Source organism: Eptatretus burgeri, chromosome 3, assembly GCF_056783735.1.
Source record: "Eptatretus burgeri isolate ZD-2024b chromosome 3, Ebu_testis_v1, whole genome shotgun sequence".
Classification (NCBI taxonomy): domain Eukaryota; kingdom Metazoa; phylum Chordata; class Myxini; order Myxiniformes; family Myxinidae; genus Eptatretus; species Eptatretus burgeri.
Genome location: NC_140963.1, coordinates 60,936,091 through 60,961,318, shown reverse-complemented (window position 1 = coordinate 60,961,318; position 25,228 = coordinate 60,936,091). Strand labels below are relative to the sequence as shown.

Below are 25,228 nucleotides of genomic sequence, written 5' to 3'. Positions count from 1 at the left end.
TCTTTTCTTCTTCTTTTTTTTTTTTTACCAGTTCTTTTGTTTCGGCTTGTCGAATTGCTACGGCGAACGTAGAAATGAAAAAAGTTATAATTCCACGGTGACCCCTACGGCCTGTAAAATATAGCCAAACAGTGTCGGGCCACCCTGAGGCCACTGCAGAAACTCTGCGGCCGCCGCACGTTTCTGTCAATTCAGAGGGCGTACGGCCGCCGTATCCTCGCCATAGAGCAAATGTGACTTAGGCCTTACTTGCTTGTTATTATTATTATTATTATTATTATTATTATTATTATGTAACCGAAGGTACCCTTTTGAAATCGTCCGGATTTTTTTCCCCCCATTACCCCGAAAGCTTGCATGTCCTCGATTTGCGGTTCACGGGGATTTTCAAGAATGTAACCCCCTCGAACAGCAAGGCCCTCCTGTATTTATTTCCCTCAGGCTGAGTTTCATTCCTTTGAATGTTTTTATTTTATTTTTGTAGTAATTGCTCCAAGTCTTTCCTGATACCCACCTTTTTTCTTCCATTTTTTGTCATTTCAAATGTTTTCTACTGAACTTAAAATGTTTTCTGTAGACTCATCCATGGGCCCTGAGTAAAATGCTTCAATACTGAGTGTAAGGTGCACCGTAATTAATGTAGAGTTGCTAAGTGTTGAAAAATTTTGATTTCTCGCCATACACACTAAAGATGGTTGGCGTCATGCTTGCACACTTGTACGCAGCTAAGCTGTCTTTGGAGAGTCGGAGAGCCGCGCTGCGATCATTTTACCTCTTTGTTTCAGAAACATACTTTACGTCCAACCTCGATGCTGCCAAAGGTAACCTGGTGCTAAAGTAAATATGTCATTCGGCATACTTTGGGAGGGGGGGGGCGAAGAGGTGTTGGGGGAGGGGGGTGAAGTGTGAGTGGAGATAAGAGGTTGGAAAGGGGGCAGGGAGAAATAAAGAAATAAAAAGTCCACCATTTGATGGCCCCTTAAAGGATTTTAAACTGTTATTTTGATATAATTTTAGCAGACATTGTAGCACATTTGATTGAAAACAAGTTCTTATAAGTTTCACTCTTGTTCCTACAAAATCACAGCTTAATGAAATGAGAAATTTAGTCATTTTTGTGTGAAAAGGATTTTATTTAGGGTTACAAACAAAGCTTCGTGGTGGATTTTTGGTTCTAGTTGAGCGGTTTGACAAATACACAGACATCCGATGTTGGTTTGGTTTTCTGCTCACTTTTGAGAGCTTTGCACAGATTTCAACATATTTATGGCTTTCTTGAGTTCATTTTCTGTTGCCAACATTTCTTTAGAACCAGACTCCAACGCAGCGCACGTGAGGGCTTCTACCGAGGTCACCGAATGCTACACCTGTACGAAACATTATCGCTGCTACGCACTCACAAAGGGAGTGCACCTTCTGTGTGTCTTATTCTCGACTGAGGTGCCCACATTCTCCCTGCGCTCTGCCAGCCACGCCATCCTGAAATCCGTGGCTCATCTCTTGTGAACCTTTGGGTTGGTTTCTAAGTCGAAGGGCACTTGTAGGACATAAAAGGGCACAGTGACCTAATTTTACCTTGAGAGTGCCTTTTGAACAGAGTGCAGTGGCATAATGTTGTTTGGGTTAAGTTGGTTTCTCAGAGCATTGCAACATAATTATTTTTGTAGTAATTAAAAAAACCCAATGACCAAGTTTTTGTTGTGTTTGTTTTTTCTTCTTCTATCTTTTCATCTTCCTATTCTTTGACACAAGTATTTCTAAATCATCTAAAATGAATGAGGCCTATGCAACACAAAATGTTCCTCATAAAGGTGATCGTCAAAGGACAAATGGGGGTGAGTAAGCTGTACACAAGCGGAAACACAGCAAGAGGAGGAAGGGGAAAGTAGAGATGAAACAGAAAAGGAACAAACCAACCAATAACTAAGAAATGAAAATAAATGAGGGAGAGGAGAAAAAAAAAAGATCACAATAACCAAGGAAAATGGAGTGCTTGGTAATATGGTCATTTGGGGGTAGAAGAGATCATGAGTATGGTTGGGGGATGAACAGTTTTGCCTTGAAACCTTGGAGGGAAGAATTGAACTGAACAAACTGGGAAAGTTGGTTCCACAGGTGAGAGAAAAGAGGAACAAATGAATGGAGGTGAGCAGTGAGCCTGGATTTAAGGAGTGGAGGTGAGCAGTGAGCCTGGATTTTGGGAGTGGATGTGAACAGTGAGCCTGGATTTTGGGAGTGCAGGTGAGCAGTGAGCCTGGATTTTGGGAGTGGATGTGAGCAGTGAGCCTGGATTTTGAGAGTTTAACAATAAGAAGGTTACTGGCAGACTGTGTGCACCCTGCAGAAACCACCAGGAAGGGACAGAGCTAAGAGAGGGCATGGGGTGCAAGACCAAAAAGGAGGCGGTAGGATACAGTGATGCCACCAACCTGCTTGCAATTTGAGTAACAGGCCGAGATGCCCCGCTTTGTCATGTGTGATCACAATAATTTTGAGGGCCTTGCTTTCCACGGCATCAAGAAGGGCAAGGTGTAAGCAATGGGGGCAGTCCAAAGGGGAGAGCAGTACTCCATAAAGGAGGAAATATGTCATCGAAGATGTCACGTTTCAGGCTAAAATGAACTTCAGTTGATCTCGTAATTGATAATGGAATCACCCTCCAAGTTAGCCCCATTAACTGTCCTCCAACCCCCAACCAACCCTTCATACTTGCTGATCACTAAGTTTCCTTCCCTTTGCTCTCTTTCTTCCTTTCTTTTCCTGTTCTCCCATTTGTATGACTGACTTCTTGAGACAGTTCATTTGGACGTCCCTACCAGTCACTGTCATCCTCCATCCCTACCGACATCGCTTCTCTTCCATGCGAAAAAAAAGAATAAGTAAACTGTCTGGTTCCCAACATGCCCACTGTAAGAGCTCTCGTGACATCGAGTGGCAGGTTGCGTTCCATCTCTTATCTCTTTATTGAGGTCAAGATTATTGTGCCATTGCAGTACACTTTGATCATGTTTGTGATGTCTTTGGCTGTAACAAACACACATCCCTTCAGGACTTTATTGCAAGCTAGGTGTGCTTCTTGTATTATAATCGATTGCCCCATGGTTAACAACTGCGTACCTGTGCGGTGATCTTACTGGGCTTCTATTGTCGTGTGCCAGGGAATAAGAAGGGCGGGTTTTCCACATTTCACTTTTGCTGATGCATGACGTCTACTTTTTTGATTGTTCACATGTTTTCGTAGAATTATTTATTTATGATCTATTTGTCACTTGTAATTAAAAAACAAACAAAAAAACGAAACAATGGGTAAAAGCAGTTTTGTTTCGAACCAAGCACAAGTTTGTTGATTCATCTCCGAAATTCTGTTGGACTTGTGTGGCGGTTATCTGCGATCTGCATCGGTCAAGTCACAAGGTACAACATTTTTCCTTGCATCGGGGAAGGAAGGGTGGGGTGGATTGTTTCATGACGTGCATGCATTGTATTGAGAACAATGGTGGGGGAAAGTGATTAATTGAGCCATAGATTCTAACTTTCTTTTTGTCCTTGAGGGCAAAGTCCTTGCCCAACTTCCTTAAGGACCTTCAAATTATTTCATTTTCATCTCACGTTACGTTACAATGGTGTACAGACGAATGTGTAGTTTATTATTGATAAAAATATTCAAAAATTTTTTTGTTGAAATGCCATTTTTATTTTAATTATTTTTATGTAAATAGTATTAAAACATAAACTTATATATATCAAGGTAAATTGAACATTGGACCCAAGTGGGATAAATATTCTGGCTGGCAGGGTGGCCTTGGCCCGAGTGGTATACACACTCGCCTCGAAGTCATCCATCCTGCGTTAGAATCCCGATCCAGCTAAAAACTATCATCCTGGTGTTTCACGGGCAGGGTGATTCATCAATGTGTGTGCCGTCCCTCGGATAGACTTTGCACTTGAGACGAGACATCCAATCGACCAGCATTAGTTGGTGGAAATGAAAGATCCCATGGTGTCCTTCGTGAAGAGTAAATGAGCTATTGAAATTCCTGGATTCAAATTCCAAATGGGTGCCGGCACCATGAACAAATTCCAAATTCCTGTCCTAACTACTGCTGGGAGAGGGATGGCAAAACGCCCAGCATGAACCTGGCCTCGAAACTTCTTCGGCAGAATAATGCTCTGGAACACAGCGTATGGTACATCGGATCGGTTGAAAGATATAAAGGAAAATGTTTGGTTATGTAATTCAATAATCTTCAAAATCACAGTTTGTGTTTTCATAATGAAATACATTACCATGTATTGAGCCACGCAAGTATACCATCTTCCCACAAGCATCAACACAAGTAGGCAAGGGAACTGAACACAATTTATTGCAGACCAATTGATATATATATATATATATATATATATATATATATATATATATATATATATATATATATATATATATATATATATATATATATATATATATATTGTTACGGGTTTAGAAGGGGACCCTAACGAGATAAACCTTAAACAACATGCAGACAAGACATGGACAGCATGCAGACAAGACATGGACAGCATGCAGACAAGACACAGAGTACTTGGTGATGTTTCATGGACGAGAGGAAAGTGTCAAAGGCCCGAATGTGGCTCGTGACGAGCCGATGTCCACGGATTCGAGCACCCAAGCTCAAACACGCCGCGTGACAAAATGGCGCTCGTCCATGTGTCGCAGCCCTCACGCACGCAGCCTCGGTGCGTTCAGACCCCGCGAGGTCGACTGCACCAGAGCGAAAGATCCACGGTGGTATGCTCCAGCTGGCTTTTCACAAGGTCCAGCATACAAGTCCAGGCCTGGCCTGTTCACCAGACAAGGCCAAATCGAGGTGTTGGGCTCCGGTAGGCGGATCGACAAACGTGTCGAGGACCTCCTCATAAAAATCGATCGCCGACTCGACGTGCAGGCAGCCTCTCCCACTGCCGAAATGGCAGACTCGGCGCGCTCAGTTTCCCCCTCGCCTCTCGGCCGACTGCAGTTTCACTTCCTCTTTCTCGGCTCTCGTCGCCTCTCTGTTTCACTTTCTGCCGATCGCAGACTGACCTCGTTGCTCTCAGTTCCACCTTCTCTTCTCGGCGCTCGCTCGCCTCAAAGCCCACTGGCTCCTCCCTTCAGTTTCACTTCCTTCTCTGGGCCGCTCCCCCTCTCAGAGCACTGGGCGGGGCCTATTGTCCGGAGATGGGAAAGGAAGAAGAAGAACCTCTCGGTCCACCACCACTGTACGAACAATAAACAGCCTCTTACAATACAAGAAACAATAAACACCTCCCGACACACATGTAACACCCATTTACCGAACAACCTGGCTAAACATCCATTTAATGGGGGATCTGGGCTAATCCTATATTTAATAACATACTAAGGGCCATTTCCGCAACAATATATATATATATATAATTATATATATATATATATATATATATATATATATATATATATATATATATATATATATATATATATATATATATATATATATATATATATATATATATATCATCCACACAGTATAGTACTGCAGCAAAGCAAACCAATTGTTTGACTTTTCATAAAAGCACCAAAATTGGTACATATGTTGACTAATGTATTCTGAACAATTCTGGATATGGAGCCACTCGAGATTTTGCCTTGGTCATCTTTGGCGGCCATTTTCCAAAATGGCCGCCATTCTACTTTAACAACATGGGATATCTGTCATTGTTATTCTCTTTGTAGGTTTCTCAGAGGTGATAAATACTCCATGTGATGTGCATTTACAAAGGAAAACAATACAAATGTCATTTGTGTTGAGTTATTATATTTCCAACCATTGTATTGGGGAAAAATGGTCACTTTTATGGGAAAATCCATTTTCGCATCATGCTACATGTGGCCCATGCTGCAGAACATGACCACCGTCGGATTCAAGTTCGAACCGTAGACACCGACGTTGTCGTCTTGGCGGTGATGGTAGCCCAGGCACTACCATGCGTGGATGAACTCTGGATTGCCTTTGGGACAGGCAAGAACTACCGCTACATCCCTGCCCATGAAATAGCTGCCTCCCTTGGTCCACAGAAGGCACGTGCCCTCCCTGTCTTCCACGCCATGACCGAATGTGACACGGTATCACTATTCGTGGGGCATGGGAAGAAATCTGCCTGGGTCACATGGAACTCGTTTCCAGAACTGACAGATTCTCTTGTGACCCTGACCACCACACCAGTCAACATCCAGAATGACACAATACACTGCATTGAAAGGTTTGTGGTGCTCCTCTATGACCGCAACAGTCCATATATGGACGTCAACGAGGCCAGAAAGAAACTCTTCGCCAAGAGGAACTCCATCCAGTGCATCCCACCTACCTACGATGCTTTGGAACAGCATGTGAAGAGATCAGTCTTCCAGGGTGGCTATGTCTGGGGGCAGGTCTTGGTCCCTCAACCCGTGCTTCCATCACCAACAAGCTGGGGCTGGCGGCAAACAGAGGATGGGTCCTACAAACCGCTCTGGACCACACTCCCTAAGGCTTCAAAAAGCTGTTTCGAGCTGGTGTCGTGCGGCTGCAAAAAAGGCTGTAGAAACCGCTGCAAATGCAAGAAGGCTAATCTGCAATGCACTGGACTGTGTGCTTGTGAAGGAGAATGCCAGTAGACAGACGCAGTAGACACAGACTGAGATATCGGCCGAGCTTAGAATGTGCAAATGCAAAGTCGCATTGCTTGTAAAAGTGTTGACTTCTTGATCCAGAGCCAGTACACTTAAGCTCAGAAACTCATATTGTACTAGACTGATGTATGCATGTACCATGTGTCCTGGTAGAATGGTAATCGACAGTAAACCGTAGCCGCTTCAAAGTGAAGTGTGCAATAATTTGACTACATTTTCTGAGTTTGTCATTATCACGATTATCAGTTTCCTTTTCAAAATAGAGTAAAGTATGTAATCTATAATGCAATTTTTGTTGATTCCAAACCCATTGAATGTGATTAATATCATGACTCTTGTTCTCCAGGAAATAATGGGTACTTTTTAGCGAAAAGTTTCAGGAGAGCAGCAATTTACAAATCAAATAATGGCTTTTTACCGAAAATACTGGCTCATAATATTTGAATATGCTTTTTCATGGTCAATTTACTGAATTTTACACTTTCCTTTTATCTACCACCAATACAATAAGAAAATAAGAGCATATAGCCAATGTGGCTAAAGTAGAATGGCGACCATTTTGGAAAATAGTCACCGAAGCTGACCAAGGCACAATCTCGGGTGGCTCCATATCTAGAATTGTTCGGAATACATTATTCTACATGTGTACCAACTTTGGTGCTTTTATGCAAATTTGAACAATTGATCTGAAATATCAGACTACGCTGCAGGACTAGTAAAACAATTGCCAAGAAACTGCTTCAGCAGCACAAATGCTCTGTAAAGAGTATGGTAAATCAAAATGTTATTCAGACCACTTCACGGTATTTGTTCCTTTACAACTGGCCTGTTGACCATCATACCACAGCTTGGTGTTTAGGTATCGATCGATTTGTCGCCTCGGTTTTGACCTCTGTAATGTGCTCACTTGAGGCAATAGGAATGTACAGTACCAACGTTACAGCTGTGCTCCTATCAGCTCTAACTCTGAGGTTTTGCAGAGTTGTGACATGAAATATTCAGCTGGATTTGAACCTATAAACTTAAAAACGGCCAATGTTTTCATACTTAACACTTTGGGTTAAGGATAATAATAATAATAATAATAATAATAATAATAATAATAATAATAATGACAATAATAATACAGTAGGATGGGTTAAAATGACTGACTTGTTTTGCCAAACTCATAAAAACATTGTGCAGAGCAGAGTGAGCAGGACATATAGAAATGGGGCTGCCGCACGATACTGCGCTGCCAATCCATATGCATTGAGCTGTGTCATGTCCAAGGATGTCTCGCTCTCTGAAGCAAGTTCTGGGAGAAACAAAATGAATCACTTTCTTCTTCTGTAGGACAGAAACTCAAGATCTCACACCTTATCCTGTGAATGATACCATCATTTAACATTTTAACCTGACCCAATGAGGAATGCCATGTGGTGAGCTGAGTGTATTTGTTGGAGTTCCATGTTGAACTTACCACTTGCCTCGTACGGCTTCATGCCAATAATATTTCCACTAAAAGAAAAAAAAAGGGAGTGTTAAGAAAGTAAAAAATAGCAATATGATCAGAGCAAAATATAATAGCAATATGATCAAAAGAAAATAGCAATATGTTACATTATCCCATTTTAGATAATGTTGAATTTTTTTTAGTTTTTATTGTACACAAAATATCAGCTCGTTTAAGAATGAGAGGTCTTGTCAACAATACATGAGTTCTTGTCTTGTCAACCAACCTGTCAGCAATGTGAGAGCAACAGCTCTTGTACTTCTACCTCATTTCTGGAGATGTCAGTAATTTTGAGAGCTTTAGATTTCACAGATTCCAGCACAGACTGTTCGGATGCCATCCCATAGGAGAGAGCAGCAATCCATTTAGCTACAGCCAAAGGCCTTGTGTGCTTTGAGTAATTCTGTATGTTTTTTGATGGGATGATAGACGATTCCCAGTGTGTGGCTAGTTTTGGAGATCAGCTGTGATATATTGTTCGGGATGATAGTGAGGCTGAGATATTCAAGACGATGAACCTCTTCCAATGACTGATTGTGGAAATGGATAAATGTGTTCCTGAGCCTTCCAGAATGAGGCTGAGATGATGACATTTTCCAGTATGGAGTTGGTATAATGTGGAGTTATATATATATAAAAAGGAAGGGAGGGTTTTCAGAGCATTTGGGGAGCTTATATATATATATATATATATATATATATATATATATATATATATATATATATATATATATATATATATATATATATATATATATATATATATGGAAGAAAACTGGGGCTAATACTGCCTTACAGCACTCCAGCCTCCAATGGAAGAGGAAAAGAAAACATTGTGTTGGGAGCAATGTGTTGACCACGAGTGCGAGAGGTCTGAAAGCCAGGCATGAAAATGGCCTTGTATGCCATAGGCTGTGAGCTTGACAAGCAGAACAGAACACCAGATTGAAGCGAGCAGTCGAGCAGGATTTGAGAATACCGGCACGAATGCCATTTTGGCCGTCATCGATGCACTCACAAGGCTGGACATACCTTTCTCTACCGTCTCGAGTGAGAAAGACGCAAAATACATTGGGCAGCGCGTACGAAAGAATAAGGTGGAGATAGTTGGATAGGTTGGGTGCAAGATCTTCGGTGGCATCACTGAATTCGGACGTTCTGATTATTGATCTTGAACTCGACAAATTGTTTTCTCTTTACGTCACAGCATCAGCCTGAATTAATAACATCAAGAGTACCATAGCATTGGCTCCTTATGAAGAATTTTCAATCCCATTACAGGAATTCACCTCAAAGGTATTCTTGGCACCTGAAGTTTAGTTACCGATTACAGGTAGGCCTGGAGTTACCAATGCATGTGCAGTTGCCCCCTCATTCACCAGCCTCAGTGGCATAATGGTTAGAATGTCCGCTCTGACTCTGGGAGGTCAGCGGTTCGAACCATGATTGAGTCATACGAAAGACTTTAAAAATTGAACGTGCTGTTTCGTTGCTCGATGCTCAGCACATTAAAAAATGACAGAGCACGGACAATCACAGGTTTGTAATAATAGCACAGGCATCGATGGGCCTAATACCTCTTCACATCTTGATGTTCCTTGTAAGGGAACTCCTAATATCACAGTGAGTCTCCGACTTACGAACCGAAAACACGGATCCGGATGAAATACGTGGACTAGTTCGCTCCACGCATTAAGTACAGCGTGGGTCAGGGGTCATTCGTAGGCTTCCCCTACCTTTGCAGTTCGTACGGTGAACTGCATCGGTGTTGTTACTGTACTCTTTCAGTTGAATTACCTTGGTTTATAGTTGCACACCACAAGTGTGATGTTCTTGTATTCCAGTCCTGTTATGTTGGCACAAAAATGTGCAGCACAACCAAGTTGCTTTGTTTTTGCCCAAACGATCTGGGGGAGGCAAGCATGAGATGCTGGCATGTTAAACATTCTTTTTCAATGAACATCACTGAAAATGCTACATCATTGAAACTATTCCATTAGGATACATACTTTGCCCCTGAAGGTCATTGAGAGCTCACAAGATAGTTTGGCTGATGTGATTAGAAAAGTGTGCTGTGAGTTGTGCTATATTTTGCCTCAATTACATTTTGTTGCTCATTTTAAGAGCTTCTACTTTTGTACTAAAATGAAATACATGCACTTTGTAAAAAACGACTGTGTAATCACATCATCACCGTGAACATGCTGTGTGTTGCAGATACAATGTTTGAATGAGAGTTCCCAAATTATTTTTTTTTAAATTGTGTACAATGTCAAGGCTTGTGGAGGAGCTAGAACACTGAACCGATCCGAAGGTAACAAAACAAAAGGAACAGCAGAAAAAGACAGGAGGGGGCAGGGATGAGGGACAAAAAAAAGGGAGATGTAGAGAAATAAGGGATGTGGAAAAGAATGAGGGTTCGGGGACAACACAAGGGGTGGACAAGATTGTTCGGAAGAAACAAATTCTCAGGAAGGAAATACTGGAAATTTGGAAGGAGGTGGATTTGGGGTGGGTTAATGAGGGAAGAAAAGATCATGGTTTTTAATGGGGGGTGTTCTGAGATGGGAGTGAAAAGATGTCCTTGATGGAAGAATAAGATTGAAGAGAATGCAGAAGTTGTTTCCACAGCTGGGAAAAAAAAGAGGACCAAATGAATGTAGGCGATCAGTGATTCTGGATTTTGAGAGTTTCACCAGAAGGGGGTTGCTGACAGACCGTGTGCACACTGCAGAAACCTGGGGGTGGGGATGGGTGAGGCACAGCACAGAAAGGGCAGAGGGTGCAAGACAGAAGTGGTAGAAGACAAAAACCACCAACCTGTTTGTGACGTGAAAGTGAGAGCCCCATCCATAGACTCTGCTTCATTGCATGAGATTCCAACGATCGTGAAGACCTTAGTTTCCATGGCATCAAGCTGAGCATGGTCTCATGCAGAAGTGACAGCCCAGAGGGGGGAGGAATACTCCAGCAAGCTGCGGATGAAGACCCTGCAGGTCGATAAGAGTTCATTTCTGCCAAGGAAGGACCTTGCATGATGGAGCATGCTAAGTCTGGCTTTGAAGTGTCACTTAGAAATGTAGTTTGTGCATGGAATATCATGGCTGATAGTGAGGCCCAAGAGTTTGAATAACTAAAAATATTCAAGAGGATTGTTAGGAAAGTAGATGGGAGGGTTTGTCAGACAGTCCTTTTGGAGACGCAGAATTAGAGTGTGACATTTGTCAGGATTGAAGTACATATTCCAAGAGTTTGATCAGCTTGTGATATGTGTCAAGGTCTGAAAAGAGGGAAGAAGCTGCAGCCTGCCTGGCTATCGAAAGAATGAGAGATGTTACAGCAGAGCAAAGTCATCAGCAAAGTGATAAAAGGGATTTTCCAGAGTCAGAGAGATCATGTATGGAGATTCGGAATAGGACTGGGCCTAGAACACTGCCTTGGGGCACTCCAGCCTTGACAGGGAGAGGAGATTAAAGGATTCCACTGAGAGCCATGCATTGGCTACGAAAGTGGAGCAAGTCAGTAAGCCATGTGTGGATTTGGCCTTGGATGCCATGGGCAGAGAGTTTTGAGAGCAAGACAGGATACCAGACTGTATCGAATGCTCAAAATATGTTTGGAGAGACGGCCCTGATGTCATGTCTGACACTGAGGGCCTCCATCCATTGTTGGGTGAGTACTGTAGAAGCAGCATGTCCAAGGTAGAGTGACCTGGTCTGAATCATAATTGATGATCTGAGATGAGGCCATTGGAGAAAAGGAAAAATTTGATGTGAACTGCAAAAAAAAGTTTTTACTGTGGGGAAAAAGCAGGCACTCACCCCGTGTTCTGGCAGCCTTCGACATCCATGCCTGCCAAGTGAGACTGGGCTGCGTTAAAGGAATTTTGGGGTGGCTAAGTTAAAAGGAATGACGAACTGGGCGGGGAGGAATTGTTAGGGGAAATGCTGATGAAAGCCATGAACACACATCATCAAAGCCAATCCAAGGCAGGCATCTCGACGTCAGGTTTTGGAGTGACCTTGTACAATCCAAAAAAAGGCAACACTGAGCCATATTAGGCAGGAAGAGAACACAATGTAACCAGAGAGAAGCCAGCTGAGTGTGTGGCACGTCCAAGCTGAAGTATATTTTACAAACCGGGCTCAACACAGCAATGAGGGTGTTGAGAGGGTTGCATGTTAACCACATGGTATGTTAACAAACAGCCCCAACTTTTGAACCAGCTGCATTTCAGCAGATGCTGGCTGGTCGGGTTCTCGACAAACCCATATTATCCTGCTGGTGTCGTGGAGATGACATCCAAGCAGATGAAAATACTGCTGGTGTTGCATAGCCGACATTCAAGCAAACAAATCCACTCTGGGCATATCGAAGAAGCAAAAGGCAAGTTCTTCTTTTCTCATTCCTCGGCACTGCTGTTGTGCATCGTGGTGCGTAAAGCCGAATGGTGGACTCGGGTTCATCTGATTGCTTCGGTGGTAGATCACCCTCTGTGGACTCGCAATGTGACTAGCCAGTCGGACATCACTTTGTGTGCACTCACACACTTATCGGGGTAATAGAGCCTGCTTCGAAACATGAACAAATCCGACTTCAACATCAAATTTCGTGCCCTGCTGGGGTCTTATTATTAAGAACTGGGTGCATGACATAAGTTGCCAACTTGAAGGTCATGAGTTAAATCAAAACTGCATTGAAACCTGTCATGTGTAATTTGGGGGAGTTTTTTTTAAAGGCAATATAGCATGGCATGTGTAACTTTTGGGGAGTTTCAAAATCATTGAGTGTTTCTGTTAAAATCATTGTGATGGAATCTTATTAAATGGTATTTGTGTTTGAAAAGTAGACAGTCAGGATTAATAAATTGCTTATTAAATATCCTTCCATTTTGTGTCGTACACTGACTGCTTTCACCTGTTAAACTTTGCAGACCACAATGTGAACGAGTATGCGGCCAGAATCCGGCTGAGCCCCCAATTATTTTTAAGGGTTCATCCCAGACCAGAATCCACATTACTTTATGGGTTGAGATCCCAGACGAGCCCCCAATTCCTATTACCTGCTGCCTCCGTGCACCGAAGCAAGTGCCCCATTTACCCAAATGCAAGTGCCTCATTGGGCCAGCCAATCGTTGGGAGACAAATTTGACAATACACCAAAACAAGGTCCTGTTAAATCTGGAAAATTGTATGAAAACACAAACAGCAATGGAGGGACAAAAAGACACCAAAGATGCGATGGATCTGGTACCGAAAACTTTGCTTTGATGAACTGGAAGGAGGAACGACACAACCCAATGTCTATGCACAGACCCGGAACCGGAAGTGGTCAATTTATTGATGATGAAAAGTAATGCATACAGAAAAAATATTTCAAGTTAGATGGTGGATTTATGGTTCTCCAAGTTTCAGACAGTTGTAGATTTCTGTTTAACTCCCTTGAAATTACACTTTACTCTTTTTGGTCAAGAGATCAAAAATAATTCCTTATAAAATAATTCCTTATAAAATAATTCCTTCAACTTAATGACTGGCTGATTCAACATCAGCTGCACACCATCTGTCATCAACTTTTCAACCATGCAATCCTCGTACCTCTGAAGGTGTATGGCTGCAACCCTTCAACCCCAAAATCTCTCCTCAGGGTGGGTCCACAGCCAAAGGTGCATTCAGAAGGAATCCAATCAAAGAAATAGATAGATCTTTCTCTTCTTCTTCTTCTTCTTCTTCTTCTTCTTCTTCTTCTTCTTCTTCTTCTTCTTCTTCTTCTTCTTCTTCTTCTTCTTCTTCTTCGATATGCAGCAGATGGCCGTGAGTGGCATCATTGGCTGAGAGTGCGGCTGTGCCGCTGATGTAACACCCTCCATAGGTTAGGGCAGAGATTTGGAATATGTCCAAAGTGCCAGGCGATAGCTCACCTTCTCTTCATGAAAGACAGCGTCGGGTCTTTAACGTCCACCTACTAATGCTGGCAGACGGGTTGCCCAGCTTAACGTCCATCAGAGGGACGGCACAGGCATTGATGCCTCACCCTGCCTGGGAGATACTGGGATGACAGTTTGTAGCTGGGCTGAGATTCAAACCCTGGCTCGATGGCTCAGAGGCGAGTGTGAAGTAGATATAAAAGAAGAATGAAGAGTGGATTTCCTCGTAATAGTAAAGACATCTTAAATTGGAGTTGCCTCACCAAAAAAAATAATCCATTGAGTCTAGAGATATCTTCAGAATTCCTGCAGCCTATTGAGTGCCGAGTTCAATGAATGATCAACTGAGAACCGTCTGTCAAGAAAGTTTTGTACCTTTAAGTCCACAACCACGATGGATGGCAGGACCACAATCATTGTTTTGTCCAAAGGTCATGCACCCAACCAAGCAGAGATAGATAGATTGATGTACCTATAGATACAGAGCATGATCACTTGCCTATGTCAATACCTGCGTGTAATGTCCACACAACTTGCCCTTGTTGCACGAGTTGTTGTGGTAGTTGTAGTTCTTATGCTCATTGTTCCATTCCTCCACCACATGCTTGGGTTGAAGAGGTCCCGTGCTTAGGTACAGGTTCTCTCCAACGTCTTTGTGTTTGCTGTGTTCCCATCTGCACAGCTTGCTGTAATGCCATGCCAAAGTCTCCATTTTATTGCACCATTCCTGCACCAAAAAAAAAATTTATCCACATAATTTCCAATGGAATATCATCCGATCTCAAACAAAAATTCCAAGTCATTCCAAATGGATAATTTCTTACCCAGTCTCCAAAAATAATCCCCCAACATATCCCATGTAACAGCACTCACCATCTCCCCCAAAATAATCACAAACCATTCCCAACAAAGTAGAACTTACATTTTCTTCAAAAATATTTCCATACTATTCCCAATGTATAATTTTAAATCACACAATTGTCTTATTTCTCAAAACGAGCAAGCTGTCCATGCCCGCAAGGGAAAATGCAAATGGCGTCTTCTGTCATCGAGCTGGCAAGCTGGAACCAACAAGTCACATTTATTTCCACATCTGATGCAATTTAAATACTCTAATGGGCGGCGAGATGCTTCATTTGAAACTGTTTTGTTCAATATACGTAGCTTGTTGAAACCAAAGGTGAATCCGCAATGAAAATTGGTGTTGGCGTCAAAGCCAGTGACCAATTGTAAATGAATAGTCGGAGAAGGAGGATAATACCAACATGACCTATTTTAATCAGACTCGGTGGTGTTAGGCCAAGAGCGTCTGCCTCGATTCTGGGAGGTCAGTGGTTCAAACCCTGGCTGAGTCATACCAAATACTTTAAAATAATGTGTGTTGCTTCCTTGCTTGATGTTCGTCATTTAGAAGGACAGAGGATGGACAATCCCCGCGGTTGGCATCAATGAGGAGGAGGAAATTCGTCCTTAGGAAATGCCCTGTTGAGTGTGTTGAGAAAGGTGGTGCCATTGTTGTGACGTCACTGTCCCCAGAGTGCCCAGGGAAGTGATGGAGAGCATCAGAGTTCTACACAGGAACCCAGGGTAAGGCCAAAAAAAAAAATGTTGCATTGGCGTAACGGGTCACTGAAAAATAGGGTAGGTAGGTAGGGATTTTTTTTTTTTAAATAAATCCCTCCCAAAATCTCCCTCGGCTCGAGTACCCCCCCTTTTTGTCGGCGACCCCCCCCCCCCCCACTCAAAAAAAAACTAGTACAGTGAACCTTGCCTAAATCGAACTTGCATAAGTCGAATAATCGCCTAAGTCAAAGATCTTATCAAGTTCTCTTCTCTTTATATTCTTTTGTTTTTACACCTTTAAATCTAAGCTATTTCTTCAGTCCTAACAGATTCGACTTAGACAAGGTTGACTGTAGTTTTTACAACAGCCAGTGGCGTACTGTCGTACATGGTAGACAAAGCATTGGAGGGGCAGAGCATTGTTCACGAACAACACTCTGCCCCTCCAATTTTATTGCAGGGTATATATGGATTGAAAGTCTTTCCGAAATTTCATCTGAGTCTAAATACAGACCTCGTAATATTGTGAGTAGGCTAGATCTGTAAAATAAAAATGGTACCCCTCCCCCCCACCACCAAAAAGAGAGAAAATATTATAGATAAATAAAAATAGTACTAGCCTATTCTAGAGAGTAAAACCATTTCTATGTATAAAATTTCTCAACTTCACCGCAATATTTCATTTTTTAGACAAATCAGATTAAAAAGTGAAAATGTCATTCATTCCTGACTAGCCTGTATAGACCTAGCTGTGAAATTAAATCCAGAGTCTTGAGTATTTACTTGGATCGCTACTTAATAATAAAGGTCTAAAGTTGAAATCTAATGTCTTTCACTTCAGTTTCATTCTTACCTTGACAATGAATTCAGCTTCATTCTGATTTCCTGATTTGAACCAGACTGCTTCTTTGTCCAGCAATAGTATGATGCTATTGAACAATTGGTCCTTTGCATTTAGTCCCTGTGCCTGTGGCATGCCAGAACTACAATTCTTTTTCAGTCCCGAAACATCAAATCTTCCTCGCCTTGCGCCTGCAGCCATGAGGATTTCAAAGGCATTCTTGGGCAGCTCAGCCTCAGACGTAGATGCCGAATCATCGCTGAGCCTGTGGCTGAAGTAACCCACGACGAAGCGATAACCGAAGTCGTCTAAGATAGACACCTTTTCCGCCGCCAAAACGTCCGAAAAGGACCCTCCATCACTGCTAGAGGCTTGCACGGAGGAAAGTATTGGAGCAGTGTCACAATTTACGTCTGCAATTCCCTGAATGATATCTCCAAGCCTCGCATCTTTGTCGCATTTTCGTAAGACGCTGAACAGTTTTTTAGGCCCAAGCATGCCAGTAATCTTGATAGAGTACGCGGCCATGTTGGAAACAACAGACGACGTACTGATCGAGTGAGGCGCAATATCTCTCCCTCGTACAGATGATATGCAGAGCCGTTTCGCACACACACACACACACACACACACACACACACACACACACACACACACACACACACACACACACACACACACACACACACACACACACACACGCAGCGAGCTAAACTATGACATATGCATAGCGCAGCGTGCAGCGGGTTCTGTCCGAAACACTTCCGGGTTTTTGCGATCGCGATCGCAATCAACAAGATACTTGATATCGATTAAAAAAACCGTAGGGTCGGCGGAATTTTTAGGGTCGGGCGGGTTACGCCAATGCAACATTTTTTTTTTTGGCCTAAGGTTATGGTAAATGACGTTCCAAGGTGAGGATGTTGAGGTCGTGGAGAGATTCACTTACCTTGGCAGTGATATTCATGTCTCTGCTGGCTGTGAGTCAGAGGTCAATAGATGTCTGGGTTGGGCCTGGGGAGTCATGGATTCACTGGATCATGGGGTGTGGCGCTGCCGGTACGTGTGCGAGAGGACGAAAGTCCGAGTCTTCAGGTCCTTGGTGCTTCCAGTCTTGCTCTACGGATGCGAGACTTGGACTCTGACCAAGGATCTGAGATGGAGACTTAATTCCTTTGGTACCAGGTGTCTTCGGAGAATCCTTGGCTATCGCTGGTCGGACTTTGTGTCCAACGAGCGGTTGCTGAGAGAGACTCGGATGAGATTTGTTACCTGCATAGTCCGTGAGCATCAGCTGCGGCTGTATGGACATGTGGCTCATTTTCCTGATGCTGATCCTGCTCACCAGATTCTCTCAGCGAGGGAGTCTCGTGAGTGGAGGAGGCCATTGGGCCGACCACGTTCCTCGTGGTTGCAGCAGGTTGACCATCATCTCAAGGAGATGGGGATGGGCCTGGCATCTGCCTGGGGGATGGCCAGACGGAGGCCGCTGGAGTACTAGCAGAAAGTGGACGCAGCGATGCGCTGCTCTGGCGCATGCTCCCATACCTGACCTGTTCCAAGGGTAACGTTCATGGAAAACAACTAGGCTGGTTCAACTTTGACTTTTGTTTCGATTTAGAACTTCTGATTCTGATGTACCACACTTTGTTACAATGAGTTCGATGCTGCTGAAGCAGTTTAATATTGGAAAGAGTTACACTGCGTGATTTTCCATTGCCTACACAGCAGTAGTTCGGGCAGAAATTTCTTCAGCGTGCCAGCGATAGCTCGTCTGCATTTCACGAAGGACACCCGTGAGGTCTTTAACGTCCACAACCTATGCCAGCAGATGAGACTCCGAGTTTAACGTCCATCCGAGAGACGACAAACACACACTGCTGGAATCACCTTGCCTGTGAAACACCGAGATGACAGTTTATAGCTGGGTCGGGATTCTAACCCAGGCGAGACAGCTTCGAGTGAGCGTGTGTTCCTATTGGCCATCCTACCAGCTCTCTTGTGCAGTACTTACAATAATTAAACAGTAATTGTATCTGTTTGTGCTCCATCATTCTCCTGGGTCAGTGTTGCCGTTTACCACGGTGGGGGAGAGTGGAGGGGAATGGAGGTGCGAGGAATTTATCAGGGGTAAAGGGACTCTCAGGCCACCCTTGTAATGATCGGATGTACTGCACACACATACAGGGAATTCTCTTATTTTAATTGAACGACAAACATCCACTCCATGCTGTTCCTACTGCTATGATGACCCACTTACAGAGGAAACCTCACCCTCATGGGGATGAGGTTACTCCCTCCACCACCGAATGTTGAGGAAAGTTATGTTTTCACCCCTTTCTGTCTGTTTGTCCGTTTTTTGGGCAGGATATCTCAAAAAGTTATGGATGGATTCGGACAAAAATTGGTGAACAGATTGGGTGTGTGAGACGAGGACGAATTGATTCGATTTTGGTGAAGATCCGGATCTGGATACGAGAATTATTTAATATTCAACGTGATTCTTCACCATTGAGAGAGAGGGCCAACAAAGATCTAGTACTGTATAGCATGATATTTCAAAAATGTATTAGGCCTGATATGTTCTCCTGGATCAGGCATTACGTGCGGAGGTCTGTGCCCTACCGAGTGCCCTTCTCGTTGTGTTTTGTGCCAGTATGGAACCGACTCTGAATACCCCTGGAACGGATGAAAAATTTGGTGGAAATTGGCACGGAGCTGTGTAATTGTTACTGGTTGTATAAAAATCAAAGAAAAGGCTTCACACACACACGAGGCAGATACTTTGAGAGATGGTAGGTCTCCGTTTCACCTCCTGCAACCACCCACATGCGGAGGTAGCAGCCAATGATATACACACACAAACACACACACGCAGCAACAAGTCACACATTTAACCATAAAGTTGAACGCTGTTTATGTAACCCCAGGAAGAACATTTCATAAGCAGGACATACTTCTGTATGTTCACTTAAATGGGAAATAATGGTCACATATGGGGTATTTTACAGAGGGCTGAACCAACAAGTGTGGGACAGTCCTGTACCACTACTGATGTGCTGCAGAGGCTTCAACAGGCAACAGCAGCTTGTAGAAGGTAGCTCGTAAAGCTGATGTCAGCCATACTGTTTCAAAAGACATTCTTAAATTAAGGTTTGGCCCTTATTCCTCCTCATCGCTAACTCGGATGAACATGACATGAAAATGAAGAGGGACCATCTTATTGAAGCGAGATGACGACAAAGCCGTTAAAAGGTAATTGGTAGATCACTGGACAACAAAGATTTTGCTACTGTGGTGGAAACACATGTTCTAGACCAAATCGAGTATGTTGATTCTGAATCTGAAGTCAGAATTTTCTCAGCACGTCAAGATTTTGAGTTATACTTCTGGTCCAATTTTAGTGGCGTGCCCTGTTGGGTGATTTTGAGTGATCATAAATTGTTATGTTTTTGTCTTTTTTTGTTTCAACTATAGTAATACAGCTGTTGTAGAACCTTATTTCTCATAAAAAGAGTTTTAGAATGTACTTTAAATTATTAAAAATGGATGAAAATTGACCAAGCTATGAATTTTTAAGTAAAAATTTTCACACGCCATTAATTTTTTTTTAACTAACGCTTATGAAAAACTTTGTAAAGGCATTGGATCTCGACGGTAATGGCATCCAATATCTCAGAGAGAAGTTTGGTGCAGAGAAAACTGCTGCAAAACTCAAAGCAGGCATTTTCGTTGGGCCCCAGATCCGAGAACTGATGTGTGATCCCGAGTTCGAAAATAAACTGAACCCACTTGAGTTTGCAGCATGAGAAGCATCTGTGTTTGTCGTGCAGAACTTTCTTGGGAACCATAGAGTTGAACAATATGTGGAATTATTGGACAACATGCTAAAGGCCTATCAGCAAATGGGCTGCAGGATTTCTCATAAAATACACTTCTTGCATTCTCATCTTGATTTCTTCCCATCTCATCTGGGTGAGGTAAGCGATGAGCATGGCAAAAGGTTCCACCAAGACATTTCGGTCATGGAAACGAGGTATCCAGGCTGGTTCAACCCAAACATGATGGGAGATCACTGCTGGTTTCAACAACGGGCAAGTGTCTCTTGCTGCACAAGAGCAAGTGTCTCATACACTTCTGATCAGTGCCTACGCTGACTATATTGAAAGGAAGAGAGTAAACTTGAAGTGTTGTTTCTGAATCGCTCTCATTGGGGAAGATTTCCCCATCACGTTTACACCCTTCCTAACATTACCATGTTCGAATGTTTTATTAACTTCTTTTTCTGCGACTTATTTATGTTCTTGGTTTGTATACTGCACAATATACACCGAGCTCAATCATTGTTATCTAAATGTGGCGTGAAAGTAATTACTAAGCACTGATATTAGATGTACAATGTAGTGATCTGCAATAATAAAGTATCTAATATAGCACGCTGGGTATCATTAATACATGTACAAATTTTTAAAAACATGACGTGCTGGCTAAATTCTGACTACAGATTTGAAATCAGCGGCCCAGATATAGCCAAGAACTACTGCATTTCCCTGAGTAGCAGATGAAAAGTTTTGTTTTTTGTTGTTAAATGCTGCCAATAATTTTTAAGCTCCCCTTGTTTTTACAAGATTTGCATCAAGATGGTGAACAAATCATTAGTTTGGATAATTAAGCTGTTGGGAGAGCGGAAACACACGGCAAATGTACTAACCAGTGGAGCCAGGGTCTTCACCGGGGGTGGATCCACATGTCTCCGTTTGTCATTGTGCTCATTCAAGATCACCTTCTTTTGCGTCGGGGTCATCGAGCTTGTGGTCATCGAGCTTGTGGCCGGGGCTATCAAGGCCACAGTGAAGGTCATCACCACCACCAGAGTATGCGGCTCCATCACACATTAGATTTGCCAATAACGAACTCTCTCCTGTGGACACAATTTTTCCTTATATATATATATATATATGAAGTCCCACCTCTCTCTGCAAGATAGAAATCTCTGCAGGAAAAGGAGCAGCTGAGATGTTGAGGGTGTGGTTCCACAAAAATGGATCAGATGCCAAGTTGTTGCGTTGGACACGAGATTCTGTTTGGGTTTCTGCGGCAGCTGCTTGGAGCCGCTGGTGTTTTCAATCGCTGTTCATCTCTTACATCCTCCAGGATGGAATTCGGAATAACAATGGAAAAGCAATTCCTCGGGAGAGGAATGTTTGGGTAAATGGGAAATTGATGATGAGGAATAGCATACAATATATATATATATATATATATATATATATATATATATATATATATATATATATATATATATATATATATATATATATATATACGTCCACATCTTCAGCCACAATAATTCCCACGTTGTTGTGGGATTGGCCATGGGAAGCTTGGCCCAAGTCTTTCACGAACCAGCTGGCCAGACCTGACGTTCGACTAGTGTTTGGGCAGGAATTTGTCATTTGTTTTGGGTGCCAGTGATAGTTCGCCGACTGTGGGATCATTAACGTTCACCAAGTTCACCAACTAATGCCGGCCAACAGGACACCCAGATTAAAGTATATCCTTGTGACAGTACACACACTGATGAATCCCCCTGCCTGTGAAACACCAGGATGACAGTTTATAGCTCTGTCTGGATTCAAACCCAGGTTAGATGGCTTAGAGGCAAGTGTGCCTACCTTTAGGCCATCCTGCCAGGTGCCAGCCCATGTGTGATTCTCAATGAGGATGTAAAATGATGTGAAACTCACAAAAAAAAAGGATCTTTTATCATAATTAGTTGTTCTCGTTATTGTTTGTGTGTCGTTTGCTTCAAGGAATATCACTATACAGGCAAAAGTGCTCGTTCCCAGTGATGGGAAGTTTAAGTTAATTTATCAATTTAAATTATTTCATGAATTTAAAAAAAGGTTAATTGTGTTGCACTCTTGGTTTCACTCAGAGCCAAAAGCTCTGAGCTACTTATACCACCCATAGCGGAATGGTGGTGCAACATCAGACAGTGGACGTTCAGTTTGTCTCAAAAGAGGGCAAAATATCGATATTTTAAATTCTGTTACTCCATGAAGTTCTGTATTTAATATACTTTAATCCAGATGTTCATGTTGATTTTTAAAAACTAGTAAGAGGCATCTATAACCTAGAGGTCGTCAAAAAAAGAGGCATCAAAAACTAGTAATAGGTCGTAGCCAGGTTCGAAAGGTGAAAAATCATGTACATATATATATATATATATATATATATATATATATATATATATATATATATATATATATATGTATATATTGTTACAGATCCGGGGTTCAGGGCTTGCCACGAGGGGAAGCACTCGGGTCCTTCCTGAACGCCCGGCCCTGAGGTCGTTGCGGATAACTCCGCACACCGGCGGGTTGCTTGACATTGACCCCACCAAGCGAGTTTCGTGCCCTCGATTAATAATTGCGTTAACTTACCATATCAGGTGTGGCCGAGTGGAGCTGCCAAGTCCGCACCAGCTAATAAGCAAATCAGGTGGGGTACAACTGCCATTCACCGATACTTGTGCACTGTGTCGGACATATAAAGGAAATTACAACCAACACAGATTGGAAATAACAACATACAATTATTTATTAGACTCACACGAGCAAGCATTCATTGAAAAGCAAGTATTTATCAGCAACAAAGGAAAACGCACATTAGGGCAGATTTAACCATAACACGTATTCATATTCTCCAAACTTACACAAAGGACACATGGCCATCATTCAAATCAGGGGTGAAGAATAAAACAAGAAGAACTTGAAAATAAAAGAAAAGCAGAGTCTTTAATGTTCTCCCTGACCTCACAAAGCCTGATGGACTGCGCAAGCCCGAATACACGAGACGATTGGAGAACGTGGAGGAAACGAAGGGAAGACATACCACTGGGGAAACACAAACTAACCAACGCATGCCAACTGAACAAACCCTTGACAAGGGACCAAGGGCTATCTACACAAAGACTAATGAAATAACTAATCCCCGAGTCACCGATGTGTCTATGTATGCTCTCCACCTGGGTTAAGTTTTCCAAAACCAGAAATATGTATACATTTATATGTACATGGTATGTACAAAATGCTGTGCCTCGGAGGGATGTTAAGCCGGTTATCCAGTCCACCGAGTTGGCAAGGGGTGGGGAGGTGGTGGGTTAAAGATACTATGTTCGTTTTCACGAAGAGTACTTCGAGTTACCTCCAAACAAATTAGAAATTTCCTCCTTAATCGCCTTCAGCCGAACGTCAGACTTGGCCAGCCAGTTCGTGAAAGACCTGGCCTAAACATATCCCATATCTCAAGCCCGCAAGAAGGTGGGAATATTTGGGGCCATTGTAGTCGCACATCAGTTAAACTAGTTTGTAGAGATATGAATGTCATGCTGAAGTGTTGGTGGGGTTTGAGTTAAAGCCAGGTGGAGTGATGTTGTTATGAAAACAATCAGACCTTATCTATATCGAAAATAATTCACTCTCATGAGGGGGTAGATGCATTATAGACTACAATAACGAGTCCATAATCGAGGGAGACCCTCTTACTAGACCATGCAAGCCAAGGCCAAAAACGTTTTTGTTAAGCAAGTGTGTAATATGAAATTTCAGCCCAAACGAGACAGCCAGCTTTATAACTTGCCCATCTAATCGTATGCACTACCATTATTGGCACCACTACAGAAAGATGGTTGAAAAACAATCAAATCAATGGATAATTTTGTTTGACAACATGCACATGATACACCAAACTGAGCAGTCCAATTCCAACATTCATCAGAAAACCCTCTGGAGTGGTTAGAGCACATCAGGTAAGACCCATAGAGGCAAGATGGTCTTGTTCTTGATCAAACGAGTTGTTCCACTTTGACCATGAATTTCCATGTTGTTTATCATTCTTCATAATGTGCACCCCTTTCTCTTCCTCTTCCCCACCCAAAAGTCTCCACCTATCCTCCTCCTCCTCCTGAAACTCTCATGACATCAGACATGACATTTATAGCTGCTTATTTTCTTGCTATGACCGTTTCCATGAGATTGTTGGCAGTACCACCTACGATTGTTGTACGAGGTGGATTTTATGAGTCGAGTCAGTTCGTTGTGGGTACCATGGAAGATGATGCATTTCCATTTCCTGTATGGCAATCTAAACATTGAAGTCATGGATGACATCAAAAATTGTGATACAACACTGCCGGCTATCCACAGAGTTTATCTCGAACTTGTCCAACTTTGTCTTAACATCCTGGATGCCTGTGCCAGACACTTTAGTCCGTGCCACATTTCCGTTGTCGTCTTGCTGGCTCGGGTAACATGTTTTCCATCATCATCCTCTTAAACTGAAGATGAACCGACACCCAATCATGGGAAGCCATCCAACTGATGATGTGTAAGCCATATTCCACTGTCAAAAGATCTGTACATTCATTACCTGTGCCTCAAAAGGTGGACATAGGTTATGTTTTCACCCCTGTCTCGTCTGTTTGTTTGTGGGCAGGATATCTCAAAAAGTTGTCGACGGATCCGGATGAAATTTTATGGACAGGTTGGGTGTTTCACAAGGACCAACTAATTAGATTTTGGTGAAGATCCGGATCTGGATCTGGCAACTAGAATTTTTTAAGTGATTCTTCACCATTTGAGAGATGAGGCTAAAAACAATATATGGCATGATATATCAAAAAGTTGTGGACAGATTCGGACGAAA

General features: G+C 42.6%; 2 protein-coding genes across 5 annotated transcripts in view; one reads left to right on the top strand and one right to left on the bottom strand.

Annotated features, from left to right (window-relative positions):
* FUZ (fuzzy planar cell polarity protein) overlaps positions 1-1,555 on the top strand; it is a 31,200-nt gene extending 29,645 nt beyond the window's left edge. For all 4 annotated transcript variants that reach the window (XM_085873687.1, XM_085873686.1, XM_085873690.1 and 1 more), the window contains 2 exons: positions 726-821; positions 1,310-1,555. In XM_085873687.1, coding sequence (XP_085729813.1) covers positions 726-821; positions 1,310-1,506 — 293 coding nt within the window. In that variant the 3' untranslated portion in view covers positions 1,507-1,555. The remainder of the gene's footprint in view (positions 1-725; positions 822-1,309) is intronic.
* A 139-nt stretch (positions 1,556-1,694) lies between these two features.
* On the bottom strand, positions 1,695-21,453 carry LOC147030023 (uncharacterized). Its single transcript, XM_085873692.1, has 5 exons — positions 21,228-21,453; positions 14,624-14,839; positions 9,984-10,093; positions 8,154-8,191; positions 1,695-7,988 (listed from the first exon to the last, which is right to left on the bottom strand). Exons 1-5 carry the CDS (start codon positions 21,402-21,404, stop codon positions 7,858-7,860), a joined length of 672 nt encoding a protein of 223 aa, XP_085729818.1. The 5' UTR covers positions 21,405-21,453; the 3' UTR covers positions 1,695-7,857.
* Between the last annotated feature and the right edge of the window lie 3,775 nt (positions 21,454-25,228).

Excerpts from the sequence above, each read along its gene's own strand:
- LOC147030023 (XM_085873692.1), bottom strand. The coding sequence starts at position 21,404 with ATGGAGCCGCATACTCTGGTGGTGGTGATGACCTTCACTGTGGCCTTG. Across the intron at positions 14,840-21,227 it reads TGAAGACCCTGGCTCCACTG|GAATGGTGCAATAAAATGGA; the intron begins GTTAGTACATTT and ends TTTTTGGTGCAG. Across the intron at positions 8,192-9,983 it reads GTGTGCAACTATAAACCAAG|TGGAAATATTATTGGCATGA; the intron begins GTAATTCAACTG and ends TTTTTCTTTTAG.